The sequence below is a fragment of the Delphinus delphis genome, chromosome 20, assembly GCF_949987515.2.
Source record: "Delphinus delphis chromosome 20, mDelDel1.2, whole genome shotgun sequence".
NCBI lineage: Eukaryota > Metazoa > Chordata > Mammalia > Artiodactyla > Delphinidae > Delphinus > Delphinus delphis.
In genome coordinates, this window is record NC_082702.1 from 46758313 (window position 1) to 46771275 (window position 12963).

At 41.3% G+C, this 12963-nt stretch overlaps 1 protein-coding gene across 5 annotated transcripts in view; it reads right to left on the reverse strand.

Moving 5' to 3' along the window:
* The window catches only part of WDR59 (WD repeat domain 59), a 108407-nt gene that overhangs the window by 46126 nt on the left and 49318 nt on the right, over positions 1–12963 (reverse strand). For 3 of the 5 annotated variants that reach the window (XM_060000882.1, XM_060000880.1, XM_060000883.1), the window contains exons 15-19: positions 10750–10845; positions 10438–10594; positions 9864–9933; positions 5795–5948; positions 1966–2022 (exon numbers count right to left, since the gene is read on the reverse strand). In XM_060000882.1, the coding sequence (XP_059856865.1) occupies positions 1966–2022; positions 5795–5948; positions 9864–9933; positions 10438–10594; positions 10750–10845 (534 nt within the window). Of the gene's footprint in view, positions 1–1377; positions 1633–1965; positions 2023–5794; positions 5949–9863; positions 9934–10437; positions 10595–10749; positions 10846–12963 lie in introns of those variants that run through there. The other 2 variants (XM_060000884.1, XM_060000881.1) reach the window with 2 other exon arrangements.

The window sequence follows — 12963 nt, forward strand, 5'->3', positions numbered from 1 at the left end:
CGAAGTGTGAAAGCAATTAAGGGACAGCTGTTTTTGTTCATTTAATCCAGCAAGGAATAACTATAAAACATTATAAAAAATCTTTAAGGGGGGGGGTCACAAAATATTTTTTCTTCAAACTTGGAGGTTGATGGCTTTTAAACATGAACTATCTCCCCTTCAGGCTATGGAGGTCACTCAGTAAACCTGTCTCACGGCAAATTATTCTGGGGATTCAAATCCAACAAGGCTGCCTAAACAAAGATGTGGTAGATCTCAAATCAGGTGTCAGGGCCTAGGACCCAGGTGCTCCCTAAGAAGCACGGAGTGTTTCCTCTAGTGTTCTGGCAACAAAAATGGTTCATACCTCATCCACACCTTCCCAAGATTTCTTTGCCTTAGTATCTTGCTGGAGATTTTAGAATAACCTCTCTAGTCTGAGTACCTGTCAGGTGACGACAACCATGACACACCGGGATGAGGTGTGGCTGACCTTTCCAGGTGAGAAAAGGGCACAGGGGCCCCAAAGCCCCCTAAAACCTCCTGCATTGCTCCAGTCCCACTCTGACGGGCTTAAATGGGGATACGTTTCTGTGCAGTAAAATCGGTACCTCTGGGAGGTGAAGGACTCTGCACTTCTCTTAGGTCATCTCAATGCCCCATTGATAGAAAACACCCCTTCCCCACAGATTCCATGAGCAGGGATCGAGGGAGGAGAGACAAAGCAAGACAGACAAGTTATCACACAATGAGACTGGGATGCTCCTCTGAACAGACCAAGAAGGTGTTCATGGAATTACGGGAAACAGGACAGGGAGGATCGGGGTGGGGAGGGAGGGGCGGTGGGAGCGGGGAGGCACTGGTGCAGAGAGCACTGAATGACAACCAATAGCCAGCTTGCGACTGAACCACCAGTGTTACTGCTACAATCGGAGGCAACATCGATGGCAATAAATGGGTTAAATGTAAAAACAGCCCAAGAATAAGCCACCAACTGCTTCGCAGCAACCCCGTCGACAATGCATAATCATCAGCAGAGTGGGCAGTGAGTCAAAATGAGTTCCTCTTTAAATAGCAGCAGGAGCAGGGACTTCTGGAAAAATCCGTGGAAACGCAGCAGTTGGGTTGGTAGGACAGGCTTTCTGAGGAAAGATGGCCATGGAGGCAGCTCCACCCCCAGGTTGTTGGGCAGCAGTGGAACTTGCTAATCAAGGTTCCTGATTTCAACCGGTTTTTATATGAAAAGGTTATAGGACTATGCCCCTAATTTTTTTTTTTTTTTTTTACACCAAATGAAACGTACACAAAAGCCTCAAAGCTGCCTTGCACAGCCTGAGGTCACCATGGCACGACTGAAACACAAAGGGGGTGGGAGAGGAAGACAGAAGAGGAGAGAGTAAGCAAGAGAAAAGGAAGAGAAGATGTCCATTGCAGAGGTTTTATTGTCAATGCAAAATACTGATGGCAAGGAAAAAATTTGTTCCAGGAAATTCCCAAAGGATTAAAATCTAGCTTCGGTGTCATGCCAATGAAGCAGGTGGGCACCTCCCTCTTTGAACTCGAGCAAGACGATAAAAACGGAGACAAAATGGTAGAAGCCTCTTATATCTTCCTCTGCTGCCCCGCCATGCCAAAGGTAGGCTTTTGAAAGCTCTGTGAAATTATACAAATACTCCAAGTGAAATCAGGTGAGCTAAAGGCTTATCACTGGGGTTCTTTCCAAGAAATCCAGCATTCAGCTTCATTTTCAAAGAAGTCCATTCACAATCCTTAACGATATCAGTATTCACCCATTTGAAACTGATAGAACCAGGAGGCAGTCCTTGGTGCCTGACTCCCAAGAGTGAGAAATTGATTATGCTGGTCCTGAAAACCAGCCAGCCTGTCATTTCAGGTTCCTCAAAGCCAGGCAGGTGGCATTTTATTCTTGGGCCTTTGGGCAGAGACAGGATTAGTTAAGGAGAGCATTTGCACAGCGCACAGTACCGGGAAGTCGTTAATTGCTTGTATGGACCAACGTCGCCGGGCAGAGCGAGGAGACATCTGTGCGTGAAAACGTTACACCCACGAGGAGGGAAGAAAAACACCAAGAAAATTAAAAGGGAAAAAATATAGAATAAAATGAAAGCTTCCCATACATCTGATGGATTCAAAGGTACCATAATATACTGCAAAATTGGGATGGGAATGACTGAAAAATCTGAAACTCAGCACAGCAGTATTTAGATTCCCTCACCCCCCTCCCAACCCATCACACTCCATACACAGCTTCAATGCCGTTGTCCTTTAGTCGGAAACACATTTCAAGGTATCAGGAGGCTGACATCCACACAGCTCTGACAGAGGAACTACGACGGAGATTTGTGGTTCTCTTACAAGAATTAAGATCGTAAGAAACAGGTGGAGGGACTTCCCTGGCGGTCCAGAGGTTAAGACTCCACGCTTCCAATGCAGGGGATGCGGGTTCCATCCCTGGTCGGGAACTAGGATCCCACATGCTGCACTAAGACCCACACAGGCCAGCGCAGCCAAAAAAAAAGGAAACAGGTGGAGAACTCTGCTTCCCCTTCAAAAGCATACGTATGTGCGAGAAGCTTCTCATTCCTAAAAAGGAAGAAGTTCCTCAAGAGATTCAACACCGAATTGTTTTTGGTGTGTGGCTGGGGGGGGTGGGGCACGCCAGGGAAACTGAAGTCTTGACCTTGGGACTGCAGGACCATCCTCAGAGTGGTGCCACTGAGAGAACTGAAGGGTGATGCTCCCCAGGGCTCTTGCTAACCACGGGAGCATCAGTGTGAAACTGGGAGCATACAACACTTTCGCAAAATCAGAAATTACTCTATTAACTTCAAGGCCTCCTCAGTTATTTACATTAAAGCTATTTTAGTGATGTCAACTGAAGTGAATGTGGGAAGCTGCAAAAATTTTTAAATGTTTACAGGGCAATGCCTGATGTTTATCTTAAGTCCTGGGCCTTCTGATTTACCCTAAGAATAAACAATATTTCATCAGCTATTAACAGATGGTCCAGTTACCAAATGAATGTTAGCATCTTTCTGTGCTTTCTAACTTCTTATATGAAATTTAATGGTTTTATTAATTTATTTTTACATCTCTCACATTTAAAAAAATTTTAAGAGCAAACACTGGAATTCCATCTGGAGAACCTCTGGGTGATATAACAAGATGACCTAAGTAGGGCAGGGTAAAAACACAAAAACAAGAAAAATGAGTATTAGTCCCCAGTGGCTCTAGGAAGATATTTCTGCAATCTCCAAAATACTCTATAATTCTTTCATTGTTATACTTTAATGCAGTTATATTCTTTTCCTTTCTTCTTACTCATTTAAAGCTCTCAGGGGTAGAGATCTGAACAAGAATAAAAGTATGCAGGAGAAAAAAAAAAAAGTATGCAGGAGATAAAATTTGGGCTGAAAATGAAGACTTAAGCACAGAGAAATTTAGTACACTGGAATCGTTTCCAGGACAAAAGTAATAAAAGTGATATTATTTGACATTTGAAACTAGACACCCAGGAATCAGAAAATACTTCTCGAGGGATAAAACTGTTATCGTGTCCTCTGTGAGGAAAATAAGATGGCCATATTTCATTCCTGTAATTCCTTCCCCATGCCGTATGTAAATGGGATGGACGTGAACAAGCTTCAAGGAGAGTTTACAAGTTTATTTTAGATTCATCACAAAATAACTGACTGACCAGTTATTGATAACTGATTTTAACTTCTTACTAGGCTGAACCATGTGAAACTTTTTCTTAAGGTCAAAAATGCTCAAATATCAGCAGTTTCATATGATTTAACCTAATAATTACTATGTGTCATACATTAAAATGTGCCTCCCTCTCCCAGGGCTTCTAGGGTTCTTGGAATAGTCTATGTCTTGGAACAGTCTATTTCCTGTGATTGCTAATTGACTGAATTATAGACCTATGATTTGTGAACTTTTCTGCACATAGGCTATACATCAATACAAAAGTTTCATATGAAATTATAATAAAACTACCTCCCCCCCACCTTATTCGCTCACTGTCTGAAATACAATTCAGAGACCACTTACTATGTCATTCTAGGGGACTACAATGGCCTGTTTTCTGGGGAGAAGCAGCACACTGGGAATCACCCCAAAGTGAAATATCACAATCCTTCCTCCACGCCCCAGCATATCCTGTCTGATAAGAGCTAATTATCTATGTGCCTTTGTTCCCTCTTCATGATTACAGTGTGTTTGTCGTAAAAGAGAGTCCAGACCATCAAAAATATAAATGTAGGCCTTACAAAGGCTTCTGCATTAGGAGAGGCTCCTTCTTGGAACTGGAGTTATTTTGATGAAACACGACCTTTACACACTATCACAGGGTCAAAAGTGCAAGTCCCAGCTATGCTGCCCAATCTGAACCCAAGCACGAGAAGCACGGGGCATGATGCAAAGGGGAATTCAGAACTGCCTCTTTGACTAACAGGTCTCCTCAACCTGGCCCTGGTGCTAAAGAAAATTCCCACATTTATTCAACCTTGAGTTTGTTTAGCTACTACATCAATAATAAAATGCCTTAGTTCCAACCAGTTTATCAAAGCTTCTCACCAGTTACTCGCTAGCTTGCAGAAAAAGAAAAAAAAAATTTTTTTTTGAATGTAAAGGACTTGGGAAGATAAAAGTGTTCTAAGAAGTTCTGTGACAGGTGCAGGACAGGGCGGGGTGGGGGGAGGCAGCGGTGGGGTGGAGAACTCCGTCAGAGATGCAAAGAAAGGGACTATGGAGCTGGCCAGAGAGGCAACCAAAAAATCATTTTCCCTGTTTGACTGAAGGTTTTGCCCAAGACTGGTCATGCCTCAAGCATCAGTTCCTGCCACTCATTTGTCACATACAACCCTAAGACCTGACAAAGTCAGCGACAGCCAACATCATGCAAACCAGGAAGGTTAGACACTACACTGTAATCAAAGTGAAGACACCTCCAACACCTGCTGGAAATTGGGGTTTTATTTTAAATAACTCAATTTTTAACAAAAAAACAAATTTTAATTATAGTCAATCCATCATTTCTCAATTAGTGGGAGAGCAACAAAGAATTCCTAAGGACTGAGTTTGTGAGTAGCTCAGTGGTAACCAGTTAATACATCATGTCAGTTAAAAGACAGTTTAAGCCAGACTCAACCTGATAACACAGAAAGTTCTCAGAATCATTCCCACGCTCTGCCGATATTCTCTACACTGTCGTCACCAAAGGCTTCTGACAGCTTAATCGCTACTATAGGGACGATGAGTTCCTTAAGAACCCAGGAACAGAAGGACAGTTTCAGGTGATTTTTGTATAAACCGGTCCATTCAAATGGGTACTTCGGTGCAGACTTTGTGAAAGTATAAAACCTCTTAGAGGTCAACTTGAAAACTTCCCACAACTATGAAGTTCCAAATATATCAGGATCCCAAGCCTTCTGAAGCATCCCTTAATTTGGTGACAAATATCAGAATACCCAGGAAGACCTGAAGCTACATGATTCTATCTCAGAGGATGGGAATCGACTTCATGTATGGGGATCACAGGACAGGGTTAAAGGGGAGGGAAGAGTACGGATTATAACAACCAACCACCCCTCCCCCTCCTATATAATTTACAGTAGTTAAAAACCAACCAAAAGGAACAAAGCAACGGTCTTTCTCTAACACACTAAGTATGAAAGGGAAAGACCCCAGGGGGATCACTAATTTAGCTGCTGTGCGTGGCAGGCAGGGAGGCCAAGGACAAGAATCTGGGGAAGGGATAAGAATCAAAGGCCGTGGATCAGCTGCTTACCCGCTCCTTGTAGTAGAAGGAGCTGATGGAGACCTGCTCCTTCTCACTGCGCGTGGGGCTCCCGCTGTACAAACGGAGGTTCCCAGGGGCCTCTGTGCGGATCTTCATGGGCGCAATCAAGCCAGTATGATAGGCAGACAAAGCTGACAGAGACCTGTGGTTGAAAAGGCACGATGAACCGTACTGGCTTGGATCTTTCCATAGTTCTAAGTGATGCCATTCTCAGCGCTTGATGAAATCAGGAGGAAAAGATGGATAAAACGGGGAAAAAATGGAAACTCCAAAAAGGAATCAAAGAGCACTTTTAGAACTGAAAAATGCTTTATCTGCAGAAGCGGAGAATGTTTCTATGACTATATACATAGAAAATTCAAAGGAGTCTATAAATTACTGAAACTAATAAGTGAATTTAGATACAAGGTCAATCTACAATAATCTACTGTATTTCTATATATTAAAAACAAACATTTGGAAAATAATAAAATTGCATTTACGATAGCATCAAAACACATGCAATACCGGGCTTCCCTGGTGGCGCAGTGGTTGAGAGTCCGCCTGCCGATGCAGGGGACACGGGTTCGTGCCCCGGTCTGGGAAGATCCCACATGCCGCAGAGCGGCTGGGCCCATGAGCCATGGCCGCTGAGCCTGCGCGTCCGGAGCCTGTGCTCCGTAACGGGAGAGGCCACAACACTGAGAGGCCCGCGTACCACACACACACACACACAAAAAAAAAACACATGCAATACCTAGGAACACATTAAAAAAAAAAGTGCATGGAAAATACAAAATATTGCTGAGAGAAATTAAAGACTCAAAACAATAGAGAAATACACCATGTTAATAGACTAGAAGATTCCAGATTGTTAAGGTGTCAATTTTCTCCAAGTTGATCTATAGAATCAACACAACTCCAATCAAAATATGAGCAGGCTTTTTTCTGTAGGAACCAGTAAGCTGATTTCTATTTTTACAGAAATGCAAAAGATCTAGAGTAGCCAACACAATCCTGAATGAGAATAATAAAGTTAGAGGACTTAACATTACCAGATTTGAAGACTTACTATATAAACCTACATTAACAGTGTACTGTTGGCATAAGGAGAGACCAATAAACCAAAGAAAAAAACAGAGTCCAGAAACAGATCCAAAACATACGGTCAATTGATTTTCAACAAAGGTATCAATGCAAATTCAACAAAAGCAAAATCTTTTCCATAAATAGTGCTATACATATAACAACTATATATCTCTACATAAGGAATTTACATCTGTAAATTTTTAAGAGAAAACACAGAATATTTTCATGACCTTGGGATAGGCAGAGATTATTTTTAGACAGGACACAGAAGCACTAACCCTAACACTTAAAAAGGATAAACTGAACTGCATCAAAATTAAAAACTGCTGAAAACTGAAAATCATTAAAGAGGGACAAAGATAAGCCATAGATTAGGAGAAAATCAATACATACACCCAGCAAAGAATTTGCAATAAGAATTGATAAAGAACTACCACAAATAGATAATAAGAAACACAGTCTAAAAAAAACTGGACAAAATACTAGAACAGGCAAATCACCAAAGAAGATATTCAAGTGGTCAATTAGCACACAAAAGCTGTTCACCATCATTAGTCACCACCATGGAAGCACAAATTAAAGCACAATGAGATAATACTACACACCCACCACAATGGCTAAAGCTGAAAAGACTAAAAACACCAAGTTTTGGAGAGGATGTGGAGCAGCCAGAACTCTGGAACGTTGCTGGAAGAGTGTAACACGGCATAACCACGGGGACAGACTTTTTGGCAATTCTAATAAAATTAAACATGCACGTATCCTATGACCCAGGGATTCTACTCCTTGGGTAGAGAAATTAATACACATGTCCATAAAAAGACTTGTATGAAATTAAAAAAAAAAAAGACTTGTATGTGTAGGTCTACATATAATAAAATAAAAACTGGAAATCATCCAAATGTCCATCAACAGGAGTATGAATAAGCAAATTATATTATTTTCATACCATGGAACTACTGATCCATGCAACCACGTGGATCAATTTCAAAAACGTTAAGTTGAGCAAAACATGCCAGACATAAAATAGGACATGCTGGATGATTCTACTTAGATGAAGTTCAAGCACAGGCAAACTAAACTTCAATGATGGAAGCAGAAGAATCATTTCCTCTGGGTAAAGGGACCAGGGAACTTTTGTGAGTGAGGACAAGGCTCTGTATCCTGATCTGGGTGCTGGTCATCAAGGTACAGACTTCACATTTGTGTACCCTAAATTATACCTCAATACAATACTGTTAGTAAGAAAAATGTTCTAATAGGAACACTTTCCCACTGACCCAAAGTCCAGACACAGATATCTGTTGTTTCCTTTTAAGAGTAGGTGATTGGGGGCTTCCCTGGTGGTGCAGTGGTTAAGAATCTGCCTGCCAATGCAGGGGACACAGGTTCGAGCCCTGCTCCGGGAAGATCCCACATGCCGCGGAGCAACTAAGGCCGTGCGCCACAACTACTGAGCCTGCACTCTAGAGCCCACAAGCCACAACTACTGAGCCCATGTGCCACAACTACTGAGCCCGTGTGCCACAACTACTGAAGCCTGCGCACCTAGAGCCCGTGCTCTACAACAAGAGAAGCCACCACAGTGAGAAGCCCACGCAGCGCAATGAAGAGTAGCCCCCGCTCGCCGCAACTAGAGAAAGCCTGCATGCAGTAACAAAGACCCAACTCAGCCAAAAACATAAAATTAAAAAAAAAAAAAAAAAGAGTAGGTGATTGTTTCCTAATCCAACCTTTCAAATAAGGAATCTAGTGTAATGTAGGGTGTTCTCTGGCATTTAACTCCCACTTCTTGTAGGGTCAAGTTCTCATCTGCTTGGGTTACTGCAGAAACTGGCAAACTCCCAGGACAGCCGTAGCACCTGCTCATGAACTTGGTGCAATGTCTTTTCTTTCTTGTTAGCTTAGCTATTCATTATTAAGTATGCTAATTATATCATATACAGTATAACCAGGTGTTTGTAGCAGGAGGGTTTCCAAGTTATCCTGGTCATCACACTGCAGAACCAGAAGTCTACAGCATAATATTTAAGTTTAAAAAAACCACTAATATGAGGAAGGTTGTAAAGGTGTGGGGACAGGGGTATATGTACTCTGCACTCAATTTTGCTATGAACCCAAAATTGCTCTAAAAGATAAAGTGTATTAATTAAGAAAAAAATTTACAATATGATCCAGTCATTCAGTTCCTAGGTATATATCCAAGAAAAATGAAAAAATATATATCCACACAAAATTTGCACAGAATGTTCATAGCAGCATTATTCATAATGGCCAAAAAGTGGAAACAGTCCCAATGTCCAATGACTGATGTATGAATAAATAAAACATGGTATATACATGTAATGGAATATTATTTGGCAGTAAGAAGAAATGAAGTACTGATACATGCTACAACATGTATGATCCTTGAAAATATACTAAGTGAAAGACGTCAGTTACAAAAGAACACACATACAATTCCATTTATATGAACTGTCCAGAACAGGCACATTTATAGACAGAAGGTAGATCAGTGTTTGCCCAGGGCTGGAGGAATGGGGGACTTAGGGACTGGGGTGACCCTTAAGGGATTCAAAGTTTCTTTTTGGGATAATGCAAAGGTTCTAGAATTGACTCTAGTGATGGCTGCACATACACTACATGTGTGTGGTAATGTTAGAAGTGGCCTATTAGTGTTACGGGACTATAGATTATCTCTTGCTATTACTCTAGTTTTATTTAATATTCAGATAATACTTGAGCGATAGGGGAAGAGCACATTAAAAAAGAATCTGCCTTGTTTTGACAACAGTTTTTATCAAGCAACTCCTAGTAGTAACTTTACAGTAGAAATCTCAGCTTGGGTGAAATTCAATGAACCATGATCTTTTGGGAGTTAATCTTATAATGAGTGATAACTAACACAAATTGTCCAAAGACAAATTCCCAGATGTCTGCCTATTTCTGGCCCATGAATGTAGCGTACACCTGCATCTCCCAGACTCACCTCGGAGTAGGCTCAGTCGGAGACACCGCTCGGTGCATCGTCATGGGCCTTGTGAAATACACCAGGTACCCTGTCAAAGGAGACATCACACGTGCACATCAAGGTCAATGAGCTGGTCACGGGAAATCCTAAGAAAGCACTGGTCCATCTTTTGTCTACCTCAATATACCTGAAGGATAAGACATAGTATCCTAAGCTACACAGGCTCACCAACGGCAGCCGTACTTAATAAAAACAAAGATAAGAATCTCCAGGATTCAGGAGAGATGGGATACATGTGGTTTGGAAAAAGTCTTCACAGGTACTTTATATTTCCTATGTGTATTTTCAATAGGTTGAGTCAAGACTCAAACTCACACTCATCAGAATGAAACAAGTTAAGTCTGCAAATCTGGTGAACATTCTTAGGGTATGTCCCCAGATGCCAATTCGGCTTCAGATAACACTATGACAGAAATCTTTTGAGTTCTCAGGAAATAAAAACAAAGAAACATTTTCTGATGGAAATTTTTATACAGACATTCTTAGCTTCTCTCTCTCGAAATCTAGAATCAGAGAACCTAAAGAGACCAACCTGCCCCGCAGAATCTGGCCCCCGAGGTTCTGGGAAAGGGAATATTGGCATCCTGGTAGGACCCGTAGGCGGTGGTCACCCGGGCAAATGTCGGTAGGGGTGGCGTGACAGAGTTCGGGAGCGCGAAGGGATTGCTGGAAGCGCTGTCTTCTTGGTTCTGAAATTTTAAAAGCAAGAGACTAAAACCCACAATCTGTCTTCAAGCCAAATTACAAAACAGGACACATTATTCCAAGATCAGGGAGCCCAGGATTTTAGGGAGGAGGAAAGGAAACGAAACCCCAAAGCATAGCTTGGTAACAAGGGTCCCACCACAAAAGACTCAAGGCAGGAGACGAGCTGGCGCAGGCAGGGCTCCAAACAGCTCTGGTTGCGTTTCACTTTTTGCAGGGAAGTGTCTTTCAGGATCTAGAAAAGGCACAAAACGCAGTCAAGAAGAGCAACATTCTTTCTCCTGATTCTTTTTTATTGTGTGAAGCATCGGAAGCAGCAACGATGCTGGGGCACCGGAGCATGGCTGTGTCTGAGGCTGCCAACACAACACACCACCTTCCCCCTCCCCGAGAGGCTCAGGGAAAAGATTCATTTGTGAATCCTCTTCCAGATGCCCTTTCCTTTGCCATGGCAGGCACATGCACTGGCTCTCAGAGAGCACGATTAGAACCACCATTCTTCCTTTATAGTGAATTCTACTCCTTTGCTCTCCCCCGACCCCACCCTCCTCCATGAGAAATCTCAGCATCACTTAGAGTAATATCCTCCAGTCTGGACTGAAAACTGTTCCATGTGATACATACATGCCAGGGGGAACAGATTTCACTTTAGTGAAAATTAAAATGTACCTTTTTGTGGGGGGTCCTTTAAAAATATAAAGCCTAATATACCTGGACAAAACTATAATTCAAAAAGATACATGCACCCCTATGTTCATAGCGCACTATTCACAATAGCCAAAACATGGAAACAACCTAAATGTCCACTGACAAATAAATTGATAAAGAAGATGTGGTACATACATACAATGGAACACTACTCAGCCATAAAAAAAGAACAAAATAATGCCATTTGCAGCAACATGGATGCAACTAGAAATTATCATACTAATTGAAGTAAGTCAGAGAGAGAAAGACAAATACCATATGATATCACTTATATGTGGAATCTAAAATATGGCACAAATGAACCTATCTACAAAACAGAAACAGATTCACAGACATAGAGAACAGACTTGGGGTTGCCAAGGGTGAGGGGGAAGGGAGACAGATGGCCTGGGAACTTAGGGTTGGTAAATGTAAACTATTTCATTTAGAATGGATAAACAACAAGGTCCTACTGTATAGCACAGGGAACTATATCCAATCTCCTGGGATAAACCATAATGGAAAAGAATATTAAAAAAAGAATGTATATATGTGTATAACTGAGTCACTTTGCTGTACAGCAGAGATTGGGGCACAACGCTGTAAATCAACTATACTTTAATAACATATATATATTTTATATACATATATATATGCAGCTTAACATTTTAAAGCACATGCTATTGGTATAACCTGACATACACATACTGAAGGTAGGCATGTAAATTGGACCTGGGCTGTCTAACATGGAAGTCATTACCGGACTATAAAGCACATGAAGTGTGGCTAGTCTGGATTGCGATGGCTGTAAGCATAAAATTCACACCAAAAGTTGAAGACTTAGTACCAAAAAGAAAAAAAAAAAGAATGTAAGCTATCGCAATAATTTTTATACTGCTTACATGTTGATATGATAATACTTTGGATATACTGGATTAAATTAAAATATTATTGAAATTAATTTACCTTTTTTTTATTAGTATGGCTACTAGAAAATTGAAAATTACATGCAGTCTGCATCACATTTCTATTGGACAGCACCGAATGAGACCTTTAAAACACTTGCTTATCCTATCATTTTTATACCAATAGAAAAATCTATCTTTTTTGTATGTCCAAACAAGGCAACGAAATGTTCAGACTCCAAGGACAAAACGTCAAGTACCACAAAATCTGAGTTATTAGCATTTCACAGACCCTCACAAAGCTTGAACAATTTCCTGGTTACCTATGATACCCCAAGAAGACAGAACAATCAAGTGTACATAACACAAACTAGGCAAAAAATGAATAGCATTCAGGTCAACTTGGTGCTGTCAGGATATTTCTGCTATTTCACATGTGATGCTGCTCAGACCGAAAAAGACGTATCTCAGCTCATGGGGCTTTTTTATGAGGATTCCACCTGATTAGCTCTGCGTGAACTGACAAATCAAGTTTCTGAACCTGTAAGGGTAAAAACGAGATGCCAGGCTGTACCCCTCCATTCAGACACCGCTGTCCTATCACACCTCACCTGTCCAGCCAGCCAGCCTCACTCTAAGTAACAACATCTCCTTTTATGGAACAGATTTTTTAAATGACCTTACATACTTTTTTTCTGATTAGAAAGTATCTTTTAGTTTCAGAATACATTTTGCCTACAGTTTCCAAATAAATGAGATTG